The sequence below is a fragment of the Panthera tigris genome, chromosome B1 (assembly GCF_018350195.1).
Source record: "Panthera tigris isolate Pti1 chromosome B1, P.tigris_Pti1_mat1.1, whole genome shotgun sequence".
In the NCBI taxonomy this organism is placed as follows: Eukaryota; Metazoa; Chordata; class Mammalia; order Carnivora; family Felidae; genus Panthera; species Panthera tigris.
This window is the reverse complement of record NC_056663.1, coordinates 20,460,537-20,479,381: the sequence shown is the minus strand read 5'-3', so window position 1 is coordinate 20,479,381 and position 18,845 is coordinate 20,460,537. Positions and strand designations below refer to the sequence as shown.

The 18,845-nt window shown below is 40.5% G+C and overlaps 1 protein-coding gene across 4 annotated transcripts in view; it reads right to left on the bottom strand.

The window, feature by feature from the left end:
- ASAH1 (N-acylsphingosine amidohydrolase 1) overlaps positions 1-17,957 on the bottom strand; it is a 49,623-nt gene extending 31,666 nt beyond the window's left edge. For 2 of the 4 annotated variants that reach the window (XM_007098982.3, XM_042983020.1), the window contains exon 1: positions 17,680-17,957. In XM_007098982.3, coding sequence (XP_007099044.1) covers positions 17,680-17,757 — 78 coding nt within the window. In that variant the 5' untranslated portion in view covers positions 17,758-17,957. Of the gene's footprint in view, positions 1-4,351; positions 4,448-17,679 lie in introns of those variants that run through there. The other 2 variants (XM_042983021.1, XM_042983022.1) reach the window with 2 other exon arrangements.
- Between the last annotated feature and the right edge of the window lie 888 nt (positions 17,958-18,845).

The following is an 18,845-nucleotide window of genomic DNA, read 5'->3' as shown; positions in this document are numbered from 1 at the left end:
AACACAGAAAACAAAGGGGAGGAAATTATGAGTGAAATTATGTAAGAAAATTTTCTAGAGCTGAATGGAGATGTCTTTGAAATAAAAACGCCTACTGATTACTCAAAAAGTGACTGAAAAAAGAACCTTCAGTCAGACACATTACTGTGCTATTTCAGACATAAAGAATAAAGACAAAAAACATAAAAGCCTCTACACCTAAACTGGGGTGTGGGTCCTACAGAAGAATAAAAATAACACTCCCATCAGACTTCTCAACAGCTATATGAATGCTAGAAAAGAGTTATGCCATTATTTCCTTGAGAAGGAATTAATTTCAAACTAGTTTTACAGTTTAAACAATGATCAATTTTTATATTTAAATAAAATCTTTGATTTTAAGTCATTGCAAGGACTCAGTTTACCTCCCACACATTATTTCTTAAGTTACTTCAAGACGTATTCTAGGAAAACAAGGAAGTAAACCAAGTAAAAGAAGGAACAGAATCTCAAAATAATGGCTCCAACAAACAGAGTGGTAAAGGTGATGGAGGGCTCCAGGATACAGGTGTCTAGAAAGGGGGACTCCATACAGTAAACTGTATGGTTTAAGGGCTGGAAGAACTTGAGGATAGGAGAGAAGCATAGAATTTAAGAACAAGAAACAAACAACAACTAGAAACTAAAGGAAGAAACTGTAGCATTGGAAAAATATGGTCCCTGTAAAAAGAAACTCAGTAGGTTTCAAGAATAGACACAATAAATACTGAGATAATAAGTCAGAAGCTGAACAATATACAGACTACAGTCAGGATGGCATAGCTTTGGTTTCTTCTTCTAATGACAAACAATGAAAAGAAAACAATGAGAAACCCCAAGGGAAAAAATTTGTACAAAAATGCCATGGTATAAACATGAAGCAAACTAAAATGTGGCATGAATATGAATATTTGGCAGAAAATATAGTTGAATATACTTTCAGTGCCATTAGAGTTTTGGCTTCCGAATTATAGAGAAGGAAATGAAATCACAGCACACAGGCAATAACCAATATTTACAGGTCATACTTCTTTAAACTGTTTACTATTTCCATTTTTTAAAAGGAGATATACAAAGAATGGACGACTCAATTACAGTTACAATTATGTTATTAATGTTTACTATGCAAGAATAAAAGTATATAGAACTGAAGAAGGGAGAAAAAAGTTAGAGGCGTCAAGGATGTCCGTGTGTACCACTTCAATACTGTGCTACAGTATCTAGCCAGAGCAAGTAGGCAGGAAAATAAAAAGAATTCATACTGAAAAAGAAGTAAATTGGTCTCATTTTCAGATGATGTAATCCATAGAAATCCTAAGGAATCCACTAAAATTTTAAAAAATAATAATAAATTAATTCAGCAAGTTTGAAGTGTACAAGACCAATGTACAAAAATTAATCCCATAAGTAGCAATGAACAAACTGAAAATGAAATTTGGAAAACAGTTCTACTTAAAATAGTATATAAAAGAATACAGTACTCAGCAGTAAATTTAACCAAAGAAGTGCAAGACTTGCACACTGGAAACTATAAAATATTGTAAAAAGAAATTAAAGACCTAAATAAATGGAAAGACATACATGTTTATAGACTGGAAGACTTAATATTGGTAAGATGGCAATGCTCCTTAAACAGATCCACAGATTTGATGCAAAACCTATTAAAATCCCAGCTGGCTTCTTTGCAGGAAGGCAAGTGATCCTAAAATTCATATGAAAATTCAAGGGACCTATAATAGCCAAAACAGTCTTGAAAAAGACGAACCAAATTGGAGGACTAACACTTCCTGATTTTAAATTCACTGTTAAAGCAACAGTAATCAAGACATTGCAGTATCAGTATAAAGACAGATAAATCAATGGAAGGGAATTCAGAGTCCAAGAAATAAACCCTCACATTTATGCCAATGGCAAAACTTAGAAATATATATATATCTTACAGCTTAGTGAGAAAAAGAAAACTTAATTAAAAATAGGCAAAAGATCTGAAGAGACATTTCTCCAAAGAAAATCTAAGTCAACAAACACATGAAAAGATGCTAAACAATAGGGAATATTGTAATAGTCAATAGGGAACAATAGTCAGTAGGGAAATGCAAATCAAAACCACAGTGAGGTACCACTTGACATCCACTAAGATAGCAATACTACTACTACTACTAATAAAACAAGTGTTGGCATGGATGTAGACAAATTGGGACCCTCATACAGCGCTGGTGGGAGTGCAAAATAATGCAGCTGCTTTGGAAAACCGTCTGGCACTTCCTCAGCTAAACATATAGTTATCATGTGATCCAGTTAATTCTGCTCCTATGTATAAAGTGAAAAAATATGAAAACGTGTACATGCAAAAAAACCGTACACAAATACAAATGTTCACAGCAGCATCACAACAGGCAAAATGGAAACAACCCAAATGTCCATTAACTGATGGATGGATGATCAAAATGTAGTGTATCCATACAATGGAAATTATTCACTCATAAACAGAAATGAAGTACTGATACATGCTACAATGTGAATGAACCTTGAAAACATTATGCTAAGTGAAAGATGCGAGTCACAAAGGACCACATATTTTATGATCCCCTTTACATAAATGTCAAGAAAGGGCAAATCTATGGACAGAAATTATGTAAGTGGTTGCCTAGGGCTGAGGGGTAGGTTTCAGGGTCAGGGCTAAGGGATAAGGTTTCCTTACCTTAGGGATGATGAAAATGTTCTAAAACTATCTGGAGAGATAGTTGCACAATTCTGTAAATATGCTGAAGCCATTAAATCATATACTTTTAGGGGGTGAATTGTATGGTATGTCAGTTATATATCAAAACTTAAAAAAAAAAAAGAAAGGTGCATGGAAAATGGTTGAAGGTAAGCTAAACTTTTATCCATCACTGAAGTATTAGAGTAGACAATGTCTAAAGCTGAGTGAGACAAATTGAGCACAACCATAACAAAGTCATATTCATAATCAGGAGAGATTCAAAACTTTTTGCCCCCAATATTACACAAGCATTAATTAATCAAAAAAGACAGCTGCAAACTACTAGTGTGATAGTAGACATAGGTTCTGGCTGAATGTCACCTGAGTATTAACAGTTAAAAGTGTTTGCTTAGGGAAGGGAATGGAAAAAATCAAGAAGACTGTTGATTTTCATCATAAGCCTATCTACATCATTTGATTTTCTTGGACTATATGCTTTGGTAGAAATTTTAAAACATTAAATTCAAAATTACATGATTCTGAGGTGCCTGGGTGGCTCAGACGGTTAAGTGTCTGACTCTTGGTTTTGGCTCAGGTCATGATCTCATGGTTCATGGGTTCAAGCCCCACATTGGGCTCTGCACTGACAATGTGGAGCCTGCTTGGGATTCAATCTCTCTCTCTCTTTGTCCCTTCCACTCTTGCTCTCTCAAAATAAATATACTTAAAAAAATAATAATGTCATTTCATTTACATGATGTGGAATATTTTCAAAGAATGAGTCTGACATTGTTTTTTAGTGTTTTAAAGCATCATTATCTAAAATTATTTTAAAATAACAACTTACAGAGCAAGCACAGGAAGATGGTGGCAGAGTGGAAGGACCCTAGGCTTTCCTCATCCCACAAACACAACTAGATAACTATCAAGTCATCCTAAATGTCTCAGAAATCAACATGAAAAGTGGCAGAAAATACTACTCAAGTAAAGGTAGAGAAGAGGCCACATTGAAGAAGGCAGGAAGTACAGAGATGTGCAGTATGGGAGAAAAACAGATGGTGGCTGTTGCCGTGGGGAGGGAGCCAAGGTCATAGAGAAGGGCAAGTGACAAACTAGCACACAGGGGAGCACATGGCAAAACAAAATCCCCACAGCAATAGACTTAGAAAGCAAGAGGGGCCAAATTTTTTGACTTCTGGCAAGCAGTGGGGCTTAAAGCCTGGAGTTTTAAGGGTCAGTGGGCTTGGCTGGGATACACCCCAGAGGGCATTGTGCTGCTCTTGGACAGAAAGCAGGTAAACAATCTGCAGAAACTGTGTAGAAATAGCGATGTGAAGAGTGCCTGGGGCACACAGTTTGAGGATTATTCACTCATGTAGGAGGATGTCCCAGAGAGACAGCATTCACAGATAGACCCCTCTAGGAACAAAGGAATCGACTGCCACTATTCCCTTCCCTGACCCTCAGCATAAGCACAGGACCACCTGCAGGAACGAGCACCACTCCCACACTTACTGCCTAAGGTGCTTAAACCAAGCCTTGATCCCACACACCAGTGGAACTGCCCCTCCTAATAAGCTTGCCTCAGTCTCAACACAGTGGAGCCCTTCCCCCAGAACACTGGCTCACCTCCTGCTCACACTGCGTCTTCCAAAGTGGGAGTTTTGCAGAGCTTCTGCTCCAGCAGGGGTGGCAAAAGGTCTCGTCTCACAGGTCAGAGCACACCTAGTCAAAATGTGCGACATTCAGACCAGGGACCAAACAATGCCCACAACAGGCAAAGAGAGCCTCTGTAGACAACTGGTCTCACAGATAAACTGTCCAGGACACCAGAAACAGAGCATAGGCAGCACACACTAGAGATACTCCAGGAAGCACCAGGCCCTGGAGAACAGAGGACACCATAAGGCAGGGCACTGTAGGACCTCTTCTTCATAAGGCCATTATCCTCAAGAATAGGGGATATAGCTGACTTTCCTAACACACAGCAACAGGCACAGACACTTGGACAAAATGGAAGACAGAGAAATTTATCCCAAATGAAAGAAAAGGACAAGACCTCAGCCGGAGATCTAAGTGAAACACATATAAAGTAACATGCCTGATAGAGAATTTAAAGTAACAATCATCAGGACACTCACTGGACTTTAGAAAAGAGTGAAAGACATGAATGAGACCCTTAACACAGAGATAAGGAATAATATAGCAGAGATAAAGGGTATAGCAAATCAAACGAGAGACATGTTAATTGAATGAACAGCAGGATGGAAGAAGCAGAGGAATGAATTAGTGATCTAGAAAACAGTAATGGAAAATAATCGAGATGAACAAAAGAGAGACAAAATAATTATGCAACACTAGAAAAGATTTAGGGAACACAGTGACTTCATCAAGTGTATTAACATTCATGTTATAGGACTCCTAAAAGAAGAAGAGTGAGAAAAGGGGCTAGAAAACTGACTTGAAGAAATAATAGCTAAAAACTTCCTAATCTGGAAAAGAAAACAGATGTCTAGATCCAGGGGGTACAAAGAACTCCTATCAAAATCAACAAATGCAGGGGCACCTGGGTGGCTCAGTCACTTAAGTGTCTGACTTCGGCTCAGATCATGTTCTCACAGTTCATGAGTTTGAGCCCCACTTTAGGCTCTGTGCTGACAGCTCAGAGTCTGCAGCCTGATTTGGATTCTGTGTGTGTCTCTCTCTGCCTTTCCCCTGCTTGCACTCTCTTCTCTCTCTCAAAAATAAAATTAATTTTTTTTAAATCAACAAAAGCAGACCTGTTCCAAGACTATTTATAATTAAATTGGCAAAATTTAGTGATAAAACAATTTTAAAGCATTAAGATAAAACAAGGCAGTAACTTACAAAGGAAAACCTATAAGGCTAGCAGGAGATTTTTCAGCAGAAACTTTCCAAGTAAGAAGGAAGTGGCAGGATATATTCAAAGTGCTGAATGGGAAAAATCTGCAGCCAAGAATACTCTAACCAGCAAGGCTATCATTCAGCTAGGAGGAGAGGTAAAAAGTGTTTCCCAAACAAAAACTCAAAGAATACGTGACCATTAAGCCAGCCCTGCAAGAAACATTAGAGGGGACTCTTTGAGTGGACAGAAGAGACCAAAAGTGACAGTATAAAGGTAGGAAACATGAAAACAGTAAAAAGTAATATTTCTGTATAAAAATCAGTCAAGGAACTCACAAAGTAAAAGGACATAAGACATAACATATATCTAAAACATGGGTTAGAGAGGATTAAGGAATGGGTTCCAACACAAATGACCGACAATTTAATATAGACTGCTATATTCAGATGTGGTTATATACAAATCTAACAGTAATTATATATCAAAACCCACTAATAAACGTGCAAAGAACAAGGAGAAAGAAATCCAAATATACCACTAAGAAAATCAGGAAACCATGAAAGACAGAAATACAAAGAAAGGATCAGAGAAAATCTTCTGAAACAACCACAAGACAAATAATAAAATGACAATACATACATATTATCAACAAATACTCTGAATGTAAATAGATTAAATGCTTCAATTATAAGACAGAGGACGATTAAAAAAACAAGATAAAAAAACAGGAATGGATAAAAATGGATAAAGAAACAAGATCCATCTATATACTGGCTACAACAAACTCATTTTAAACTTAATGACAAGTACAGATTGAAAGTAAGGGCATGGAAGAGCACCTGGTGGCTAAGTCGGTTAAGTGGTTCTTGATTTCAGTTCAGGTCACAATCTCATGGCTCATGGGATCAAGCCCTGTGTCAGGCTCTGCTTTGACACCATGGAGCCTGCTTGGGATTCTCTATCTCTGCCCCTCCCCTGCTTGTGCTCTGTATCTCTCTCTCTCTCTCTCTCTCTCAAAATAAATAAAATTTTTTTAAAAATAGAAAGGGCATGGAGAAATATCTATCATGCAAATGGACGTCAAAAGAAAGCCAGAATAGCAATACTAATATCAGACAAACTAGACTTTATTTTATTTAAAAAATTAAACGTTTATTTATTTTTGAGACAGAGAGAGACAGAGCATGAACGGGGGAGGGTCAGAGAGAGAGAGACACAGAATCAGAAACAGGCTCCAGACTCTGAGCTGTCAGCACAGAGCCCGATGTGGATCTTGAACTCACGAACCGCGAGATCATGACCTGAGCCGAAGTTGGACGCTTACCCGACTGAGCCACCCAGGCGCCCCTAGACTTTATTTTTTTTTAATTTTATTTGTTTAATTATTTTTAATATTTCTGAGACAGAGACAGAGCATGAGTGGGGGAGGGGCAGAGTGAGAGGGAGACAGAATCAGAAGCAGGCTCCAGGCTCTGAGCTGTCAGCACAGAGCCTGATGTGGGGCTTGAACTCACGAACTGTGAGATCATGACCTGAGCAGCAGAAGTCGGTCGCCCAACCGACTGAGCCACCCAGGCGCCCCACAAATTAGACTTTAAAAGAAGACCGTAACAAGAGACAAAGAAGGGCACTACATAATCATAAAGGAGACAATCCAACAAGAAGATATAACATTATACATATTTATGTACCCAAAAACATAAAACAGTTAATAACAAACGTAAAGGAACTAATCGATAGCAATACAATAGTAGGGGACTTTAACACCCCATTTATGTCAAGGGACAGATCATGTAAACAGAAAATCAACCAGTAAACAACAGCTTTGAATGACACGCTAGAAGAGATGGATTTAACAGATACATTCAGAACATTCCATCCTAAAACAGCAGAATACGTATTCTTTTCTAGTGCACAAGGAACATTCTCCAGAACAGATCACATTTTAGCCCATAAAACAAGCCTCAACAAATTCAAAAAGATTGAGGTCATATCATGCATCTTTTCTGACCACAACACTATGAATCTAGTAGTCAACTATAAGAAAAAATCTAGAAAGACCACAACAAACACATGTAGGTTAAATAAGATGCTACTAAACAATGAATGTGTCAGCCATGAAATAAAAGAAGAAAAAAATGTACATAGAAACAAATGAAAATGAAAACACATTAGTCCAAAACCTCTGGGATGCAGCAAAAGTGGTTCTAAGTGGAAGTTTATAGGAATACAGGCCTACCTCAAGAACAAGAAAAATCTCTAACAATGTAATCTTTCACCTAAAGGAGTTAGAAAAAGAATAAACAAAACCTAAAATCAAGATAAGGAAGGAAATAATAAAGATTAGAGCAGAAATCAATGATACAGAAACTAAAAAAACAAAATAAAACAACAACAACAACAACAAAACAATAGAACAGATCAATGAAACCAGGAGCTACTTCTTTGAAATAATCAATAACATTGACAAACCTCTAACCAGACCTATTAAGATTAGATACATAACTCAAATTAATAAAATCACAAATGATATAAGAGGAATAACAACCAACGCCACAGAAATACAATTATAGAAGAATATTATGAAAAATTATATGCCAACGAACTGGACAACCTAGAAAAAAGTGGATAAATTCTTAGAAACATACAAACTACCAAAACTGAGATACAAAGAAACAGAAAATTTGAGCAGACAGCAAAGAAACTGAGTCAGTAATCAAAAAATTCCCAGCACCAAAAGTCCAAGGCCAGAAGGCTTCACAGGTGAATTCTACCAAAACAAAAGGGGAAGGAAAACTTTCAAATTCACTCTAAGAGGCCAGCATTACCCTAGTATCAAAACAAGATGGGGCGCCTGGGTGGCTCAGTCGGTTGAGCGTCCGACTTCGGCTGGGGTCATGATCTCACGGCTCATGAGTTTGAGACCCGCATCAGGCTCTGTGCTGACAGCTCAGAGCCTGGAGCCTGCTTCAGATTCTGTGTCTCCCTCTCTCTCTGCCCCTAATCCACTCGCATTCTGTCTCTGTCTCTCTCAAAAATAAATAAACATTAAAAAAAAATTAAAAAAAAAAAACAGACACCACAAAAAAAAATTTACAGGCCACTATCCATGATGAACACAGATGCAAAAAATCCTCAACAATATACTCATAAGCTAGATCTGACAATTCGTTAAAAAAAAAAATCATTCACCATGATCAAGTAGGATTTATTCCTGTGTTGAATGGATAGTTCAATATTCACGAATCAGTCAATATGATACATTAAATCAATAAGAGAAAAAGAAAAAGATTATTTCAATAGACAAAGAAAAGCATTTGACAAAGCACAACATCCATCCATGATAAAGACCCTCAACAAAATAGGTTTAGAGGGAACATACCTCAACATAATGTTATATATGAAAAACCCACAGGTAACATCATCCTTAATGGGCAAAAACTGATAGCTTTCCCCTTAAGGTTAGGAACGAGACAAGCACCACATTTATTCAACACAGTATCAGCCACAAATGTCAGACAACAAAAAGAAAAATAAAAAGGCACCCAAATTGGTTAAAAAAAAAAAAAAAAAAAAAAAAAAGTAAAACTTTCACTACGTACAGGTGCCATGATACTATATATAGAAAACCCTAAAGACTCCACCAAAAAACTGCTAGAATGGATAAATGAATTCAGTAAAGTCACAGGATACATAATCAATCTATAGAAATCTGTTGCATTTCTACACTCCACTAATGAAGCAAAAAGAAAAACTAAGAAAACAATCCCATTTAAAAGTGCACCCAAAATAATAAGATACCTAGGACTAAAACTAATGTACTCTGAAAACTATTAAACACTGATGAAAGAAACTGACGAAGATACAAAGAAATGGAAAGACATTACATGCTTATGGGTTGGAAGAACAAATACTGTTAAAAGGTCTATACTACTCAAAGCAATCTACACACTTAATGAAATCCCTATCAAAATAGCAACAGTATTTTTCACAGAACTAGAACAAAGGATTCTAAAATTTGTATGGAGCTACGAAAGACCCTGAATAGCTAAAGCAGTCATGAAAAAGAAAAGTAAAGCTGGAGGCATACAATCCTGGACTTTAGCCTGTACTACAAAGCTATAATCATCAAGACAGTATGGTACTGGCATAAAAACAGACACATAGATCAATGGAACAAATTAGACAACCCAGAATTAAACCCAAAACTCTATGGTCAACTAATCTTTGACAAAGCAGGAAAGAATATCCGATGTAAAAAAGACAGTCTCTCCAGCAAATCGTGTTGGGAAAACTGGACAGCGACATGCACAAGAATGAACCTGGACCACTTTCTTACACCATACACAAAAATAAACTCAAAATGGATGAAAGACCTAAATGTAAGACAGGAAATCATCAAAATCCTAGAGGGGAAAACAGGCAACAATCTCTTTGACCTCAACCACAGCAACTTGTTACTAGACATGTCTCCTGAGGCAAGGGAAACAAAAATGAACTACTGGGACCTCGTCAAGATAAAAAGCATCTGTACAGTGAAGGAAACAATCAGCAAAACTAAAAGGCAACCTTCCGAATAGGAGTATTTTCAAATGACATATCCAAAAAATAGCTTATACAACTCAATACCCAAAAACAAATAATCTAATTAAGAGATGGTCAGAAGAAGTCAACAGACACTTCTAAGATGATATCCAGACGGCCAATAGATACATGACAAGAAGTTCAACATAACTCATCAACAGGGAAATGCAAATCAAAACCACAATGAGGTATCACCTCACACCTGTCAGAATGGTTAAAATCAACAACAAAGAAACAACCGGTGCTGGCAAGGATGCAGAGAAAAAAGAACTCTCCTGCACTGTTGGTGGGAATGCATACAGGTGCAGCCACTCTGGAAAACAATATGGAGATTCCTCAAGAAGTTAAAAAGAGAACTACCCTATGCTCCAGTAATTCCACTACTGGGTATTTACCCACAGATAACAAAAATACTAAATCAAAGGGATACATGCACCCCAATGTTTACAGCAGCATTATTTACAATAGCCAAGACATGGAAGCAGCCCAAGGGTCCATCAATAGATGAATGGTAAATGAAGATGTGGTAATATATATGTAATGGAATATTGTTCAGCCATAAAAAGAACAGACTCTTGCCATTTGCAATGACATGAATGGAGGAAGCTAGAGTATAATGCTAAGCATAGTCAGAGAAAAACAAAATACCATATGATTTCATTCATATGTGGAATTTAAAGAACAAAACAAACAAGCAAAGGAGAAACAAGGGAAAGGGTCAAACCAAGAAACAAACTCTTAGTTATAGAGAGCAAATGGATGGTTACTGGAGGGGAGATGGATCAAGGAGGACACTCGTGATGGGCACCAGGTGATGTATGGAAGTGTTGAATCACTGTGTTGTACCCTGAAACTAACATTATACTGTGTTAAGTAACTGGAATTACAAACAATGACAACAATATATAACTGCACTGAGGGCACGTCACTCACCAGTCCTTCTCTAGCAAAGCCAGAAAAGGACACCAAAAAGTAGCACTGTACCTAAAGTCTTAAGGTGCAACTATGAATTTTCCAAACATATCATTGCATAAGGGTAATTCTTAACTTTAGAAATGCAGCTCTTACTTCATTCTAACTTATTCACCATAAGATTCTCCTAAATATCACAACTTTTGGTTAGTTTAAGATGTGATTTGATTCATAAAAATCCAATGTAAGCCCTTTTACCGAATTTCAAGTTATCAGGAACTTTAGGTTCATGTTCTGGATGCAAGGCCCATCTCCACCAGTGACAGAAGGTTACACAGGTGAAGACAGAGCCAGTCTCCAAAGCCCTGGCCCAGCTTCCGCCCCCCCACTCCCTGCTCTCTCTCACATAGTTTCCTACAGAGATAGCAATAAAACCAATGCCTCAATTTAATTCCTAATAGTGAACAATCTAAATTCCTTTCAGGGCTTTTAACAATCACTAGCATCAACTCGGCAAGTAGTGCAATGTAATAATGCTCATCTCTCCCTAATAGTTCTATCTGCATGAGCTGGGTGGAAAAGCCAATATAAAAAATCTAACTACAAGGTATATTTCTTATGAGACAATGTGAGGAAAGTTAAAAGTGCTCTATCAAGTCCAGGAGAGAAATCAACCTGCCCCAGAGGTGAGAGCAGTCTCCCCATAATATATGTGGGACTTTGAGGCCAATAAAACATCGTATTAGGATAATCCTGGCAGCAAAAAAAATAAACATGAAGTACAGACATGACATCTACATAAACTCGGGCTGAAAGAGTTAAGGTTAAATGTGAATGAAATTTTTTAACGCATCAGCTCAAGACCAGAGTATTTCAGGTGCTCAGAAGGTATTAACACCGAAGTCATGTTAAACAAAAAGGTTAGATTTGGGGGTAGAGACAGCTGTATCCTCACCTTCAAGGGAGATTTCAACAAGGAAAGACCACTTCAAAATCTATGTAGAGACTTGAAATGGAATTACAATAATCTCATCTGTTATATAAAGTTTCTTACTATCACCAAAATTAACTATACATAGTTTAAATAATAGACATCCTTATCAAGGTAGGTAAATATTTAAATAGGTGACAGGTAAAGATTACAACTAGGGGATAGGTAGAGGTGCTATTTGGTTGGCCTGGCATATTGTGCTGCACTTTACCACGGGGGAAAAAAATACAACCAACTTAGAATCTCAATCTCTCTCTCACTTGCTCTCTCTCATTTTTGCTTCCCAGCACCAGAGGAAATGGTGGAAATCTCTGGAAAGTGTTTTGTCAACACTTTCTGGGTCAGTGAATTCTCTGATTATTCTAGTTATTTGATAGGAACTTGAACCTCTTTGAAATTAAACAATCTTTATGTCCTCCCCACTCATAAAGAAAACTTACAGAGCTACTGGACACACTATTATTTAGGAAAACAACATAGAAAGTGAAAATTCTTCCATTAGCAACTCAAATGCTCCATGCCTAAAAGGAATGACCTAACTCATCCAGGTCCTCAAAATATTTGAGTCCTGCAGAATCAGCGAGACGAACCAGTCCACGAACTGGGTGCTTCTGAGAGTCTACAAAAAAGTTCAGGAAGTCCTCGTGCACATGTCTTATTCACATACTCAGAAAAAGACAATGAAGGGTAACTCGAAGAAATTACGTAACACACCAGTGTTCACACCATCAGAAAAGAAGTCGAACAATTCTAGCCAGACAATTTTAATTCTTTAATTTACCGACAACAATTTTCTAAGATTTGTTTCTTAAAATGTTCTCTGTGTACCACAGAGCAGACACTTACCTACTGAGTAAGGCATGTTTCTTGCATATGTAACAAACTCAAATGGGCAAGCAAAACTTACTTGTTTTCTCACCTTTGATGGCATGGCACTCTGTTAAACTAGGAATATTCAGGTGAAAGGAAGGGGAATAAACCTTCCACGAGGGCTAGGATCCTTATACCTATCACTAACCCGTTCCCAGCATCCAGAACAGAATCTGGCACACAGTAGGCATGCAGTATTTGCTGGCTAAGAGAACAGATTACACCTGTGTGTTCCTTCCTTTGGCATACTGGGGGAACACAGACACAGTACGGTAATATTGGCCAGGCCAGAAGGTGTGTATGTGGTTTGTGGAAACTTTGTGAAAATCATTGCCAAAAGCTGACCTAGTAGCTCATGTCAACAATGTTATTAATCACACGAGAAGTTCATGCATAAAAAGAAGTTTGATCTAGGGGCGCCTGGGTGGCTCAGTCGGTTAAGGGTCCGACTCTTGATTTAGCTCAGGTCATGATCTCACAGTTTGTGGGATCGAGTCCCACACTGGGCTCTATGCTCACAGTGCCGAGCCTGTTTGCGATTCTCTCTCTCTACCTCTCTCTGTCCCTTCCTCCCCTTCTCCCTCTCTCTCTCGAAATAAATAAATAAACATTAAAAAATAAAAATAAATAAATTTGATCCAGCAATTAAGTATTGGGCCATTGGGTTTCACTTTCACACAGTTTCGGAATCTGCTCGCATTTATTACTGACAACAGTCATCTCTCCCATGCTGATTCCTTTCCTTCTCATCACTCCTCAGCCCAACTGCAAGCTATCTTCTGCTCCCAACACCGCTCAGGCCAAGTGACCAATCTCCTCCAACTGCCAAATATAACGGACACCTGACATCTCAGTGGCATCCTGCACAGGGAGACCACTATCCACTCTCTCCTCTGAGCCTCCCCAAGACTCATCTTCCCACTGTTACTGCTGCTTCACCTTTGCCATCTCTTCTCTACTTGACACATGTATGTGCGCAGGTGCCCTGACCCCTGCTTAGTCCTCTTCTTTTCTGTGTCACCTTTCTGCTCAACGTTCACTTGCTCCTAAGGCTTCAAGTGATAAGCCTGGGACTCCCAATCTCCCTCTTCTGAGCTTCAGTCCCAAAGGCCTGCTGGATACCCTAGAGCCACGGGAAATGCCACCTAACCAGAATAAAAACAATCTTCATTCTTCCAACCCCAGCTTTCCCCCTCCTGTGCTTCCTGGCAGTGATGCCACCATTCAGCCGATTGAGCACTTGAGAAACGTGCTTGTCCCTCCTCCTCATCCAATCCTTCCTTCTGCTCATTCTACCTCCTACTTTTCTCTGGAACCATCCACTTCTCTCCCTCTCCACTGCACCACCCCACATGTATGTCACCCTCCACCTGTGTTCTCCCCTGGACTAGTCTCCTCATATCCACCCCTGCTCACTTCCAACCCAGACTTATCTTTTTATTTTTTTGAGAGTTCATTTATTTTGAGAGAGAGAGAGAGACAATATGGGAGGGAGAGAATAAGAACAGGGGAGGAGCAGAGAGAGAGGGAGAGCAAGACTCCCAAGCAGGCTGCCAGCAGCCAGCACAGAGCCCGACTCTGGGCTCAATCCCGGGAACTTCATCAACTCAGATCATGACTTGAGCCAAAATCAAGAGTCGGATGCCCAAATGACTGAGCCACCCAGGCACACTGCCCCCTCCCCCACCCCCAGACTTTTTAAAATGAAAACACTTGGGGCACCCGGGTGCCTCAGTTGGTTAAGCGACTAGCTCTTGATATCAGCTCAGGTGATATCACAGTTCTTGAGATTGAGCCCCCATCAGGCTCTGCACTGACAGCGTGAAGCCTACTTGGGACTCTCTCTCTCCCTCCCTTTCTCTCTCTGCCCCTCCCCCACTAGCGCTTGAGTCCCCCCCCCCAAATAAATAAACTTAAAAAAATAAAATAAAAACTCTTCCCAAGGCCACAGAGCCCTGAATGACACTGTGTCCATCTCCCTCTTCAGACATTTCTTGTGCCATTCCCATCACCACCATCTTTTAGTAGGTCTTTTAATAAAGTCAGTAATTAAGAATGACTCAGGAAGACCTTAAAATATGCTATACTCTGAAAAGCCTCAAACACAAAACCCACAGACATTCCAAATCAATAATTTTGTTTGTAACTTAAAGCCAGTCTTCATTGTTCACATTTATCAAAAGTAGTTTTGAAATATCTTTTGTTACTAAGTCGCTATGCACAGTTTATCGTATGATTCAAAAAGTGCTTCTTCTCATCAGGGAATGAGGTCACTAGACTTCTATGAGGTTCCAAAGGTCCTTTCAGCCAGAATTTTTCAGATCAATAAAATATTAAGAGAGGCCCAGCACAAGGGAGTCCAAATTTTTATTCTTCTATGTGGAGGTGTTAAAAACAAACAACCCCCCCCCCCACACACACACAGAAGAAAGAACACTTTAATAACAAAAATTGAAAAGCCATAAAGTCAGAATAGCAGCTAACATTCTAAATGAACAATTTTGGTTTGATGCCCTCATTTTTCTCATTTCATTAAAGATTTGTGAAAACAGGTTCCCAAACTAAAATCAGTAGCTAGACAAGATTTTGACAACCCTTATCCTAGAAAAGAACTACTGTTCTTCTAAAGACAGCTTCATCAAGGCTCTTGCTTGAGGGGCACCTGGCTGGCTCAGTCAAAATTCGACCCTGGATCTCGGGATCATGAGTTTGAGCCTCATACTGCATGTGGAGATTACTAAAAAATAAACACATAAACTTTAAAATAAAATAAAAACCTTCTTGAAAAAAATAAAGTATTGAAAGGGGGGAAAAAAGCAGCCCCTGACATCTAAAACTGTTCAGAGGTTCATAATTAGACCCCAGTATGATTACAAACTGGTATGATACTTACATGAAGGCCACTTCTGTTTGCCTGTTGGATATAACTAATCTCATGGAATACCCACTGCAGTTAAGGTTACTCTGAGACATGATAAAATGGAACAAAGCAAGGCTACTTCTGTTTTAAGCACAGACAAAACAAGGGTATTGTGCAACCTACAAAATACCAAACATCCCCTTCTCTTGCTAAATTAAAGTTTCTTCTTTACCCAGTCACAGAATTTTAAAAGTACCCAATCGTGGAGTGCCCGGGTGGCTCAGTTGGTTAAGAGCTTCCGACTTAGGCTCATGTCACGATCTCACGGTTCCTAGGTTCAGGCCTACATAGGGCTCTGTGCTGACAGCTCAGAGCCTGGAGCCCACTTTGGATTCTGTGTCTCCCTCTCTCTCAGCCCCTCCCCAACTCATGCTCGCTCTCTCTCTCTCTCTCTCTCTCAGCAATGAATAAACATTAAAAAATTTTTTTTAAATATCCGATCTAGAGCAAACCCCCTGTTCCTTGGACCCACCCTCAAATTACACAACCCAAGTCCAGATTATGAAATAGGTTTTGCCAAATGCCCTTCTACCAAGAGGGCAAAAGTTTGCGTTCTTTTTCACTGTAAAGAGTAATAAACCTAATTTGTTCAACTACAGATGTGTTTACTGCTGGCCTTTAGCCGAAGGCACTTAAGAGTATCAAAGTATTAAACTCTTTTAAAATACTCATAATCCCAACCACTTTAAAGCAAAGGAATTCCCTACACACTCTAAAACAACCCTAATTTTATGTCTTCTTATGCCCTTCCAGTTCTTGTCCACATGTATATACTGTGTGTTTTTCTGTTACTGAAATCACTGTACATACTATTTTATTCTGCTTTTGCTTAATGTTCTATCAATTTTAATGAATGAATAACATCCCACCGTGATTTTATTCTTAAATCATTTCTCCTCAGAAAAATAAGAGTAAAAGGAGAGAATGCGTATCTTGTTCCCACTGCTGACATCCTAAGCTATTCAAGACCACCCTCATCTAACCTCAGGTCAAATGCACCCAAGTGCCTTTATACCTGATCTGCTGGCCTGTCCATTTACTCTGCAAATGGAGTTTTACTGTTTCCAAAGAAGAGAATTATGAAAGAGCACCAGACTAGGTGTCAAGAGGCCTGAGTATCTAGACATACTTCACTAAACAATAGTGTAACCTCTGGCTAAACGTTTTCCCACTGGGTTTACTTCCTCCTCTGTAAAGTAAGTCAGGCTGGTCCCTCAGTGTCTCTTGCAGTTAACAAATCTGGGTTCCCCTGACTTCCTCCTGGGGAAAGTGCCACGGGACAGGCGTTCCCATGACTGGGGGTCAAGGCCACAGCAGCCACACGGGGCCAGTCTGGGCAGCTCCCACAGCCCTGATTGTGGACTCCTCGGCCTTTCCCAGGGATCTCAGGAGCCTCGGGGGCAATCTCTCCCTCAGCGCCTCTTCACCTGGCAAAGAATGCCCCAGTCATCAAGCAGTCTCTCGCTTAATTGAGTTATGTACACAAGTCGACTGAACTTTTCTCTTAGCAGTGCAGGATGCGCAGGCCTGGAACTGGTAGAACAAGTGCAATCACCCAAATCTGGGGGGCGTGCAAATCACAACCAGCATTCCGCCGAGGCCAGGATTTCCTTAAAGGTTTTCTTGTCCAAAGGTGTACGGAATCAAACCGAGGTAGGGTTCACCAGCCCACTCTGCACCCACACTGCCAAGCGGGATACCGTAGACCCCGGAAAGATGCTGTCCCGCACCAGGTGTTCCTCAAGCCACACCCGCACCTGCGCCACCTCCACGCTGCATGCCCCTCTCCGCGCCCTCCCCTAGAGCTCACTCACCGGCGGCGCATTCTGTGCCACGGCGCAGGTGGCAACCACGGTCAAGAGTACGAAGGTTAGGCGACCCCAGCCCAGCATGGTCCCGGTAGCTCTGAAAGACGCCTGCCGAGGCTGCAAGAAGTACCACCTGAACTCGAAAGCAGGCCTCGCCCCGCCGCCGCGTGACCAGATGCACGGGGCCGCACCAAACGAGACGGGGAGGGGCGAGCGACGAGATGGGGCCAAAAAGAGAGGCTGGGGCTTTTCTGTGTTGCGGCAGGTGTAGCAAGAACAGGAAGCCTTCCGAAAGGAGTGAGGAGCGGGGAGCCCTCGCGATGGGAGTCAGAGCTCGCATGAGGACCACGATATTGGTCGGGCCTCTCCCCCGGTCTCCTGGGCAGTGGTTGGGCCCAGCCAGAGCCCCGCCCCCGGTGGGTGGGGCTCAGGAACTTTTCTCCGGGTCGCGCCCTATGGAGGTCCGCGCGCACTTCGGGACCCACTCCGCTGCCGGCTGCGGGGCGACACAAGCCGGGAGCTCCCGCTCTACTCCGAGCTTGGTGCTACCTGTACGATGTCCCCAAACGGCCCAGGACGAGCTGTTCATTCGGGCTACCCGGTACCAAATGCTCACGAAACGGACCCAACTCACAAGAGTCTCAAAACGCGGAGGCATAACCCGCTACTGCGACTCATTTTTGCACTCTGAGCAGAGAAGGCCCGAAGTGAGTGCGTTTGTTCATCCTGACCGTGGAGTCACTGGACGGGCTCAGTTGTTAGGGGCAGGGAAGGGGGTGGTGGGAGTCTAATCCCCACCGACACTCCGGACTAGGAATTACCCATTTAGCTTTCACCGCAGAGCTGACAAGTCACAGAATTTAGGTTTCAGTTACTTGAGCTTAGACACAGGTGGAATGATCAGGTAGAATTGCAAACCTTCCTTCACTGATGTATTCAGCTACTGAGCAGCTGTTTTCATCTAACTCGTGAAAGCCTTTAGGCTGGCAGAACTGAGCTAAACCCGGGAGGAGGGGGTGTATTCTGTGTTGTTTAGCCTGCACCTGAAAAACAGTTAATTGCTTGTCATTCATACCTTCCATGGACATGATTGTCCTGTTGGATGTTACTTAAAAGTGCGACTGGAACCCCTACCACCCGGATTGCACTTTCTGGTAGAGTCTTTAGGATAT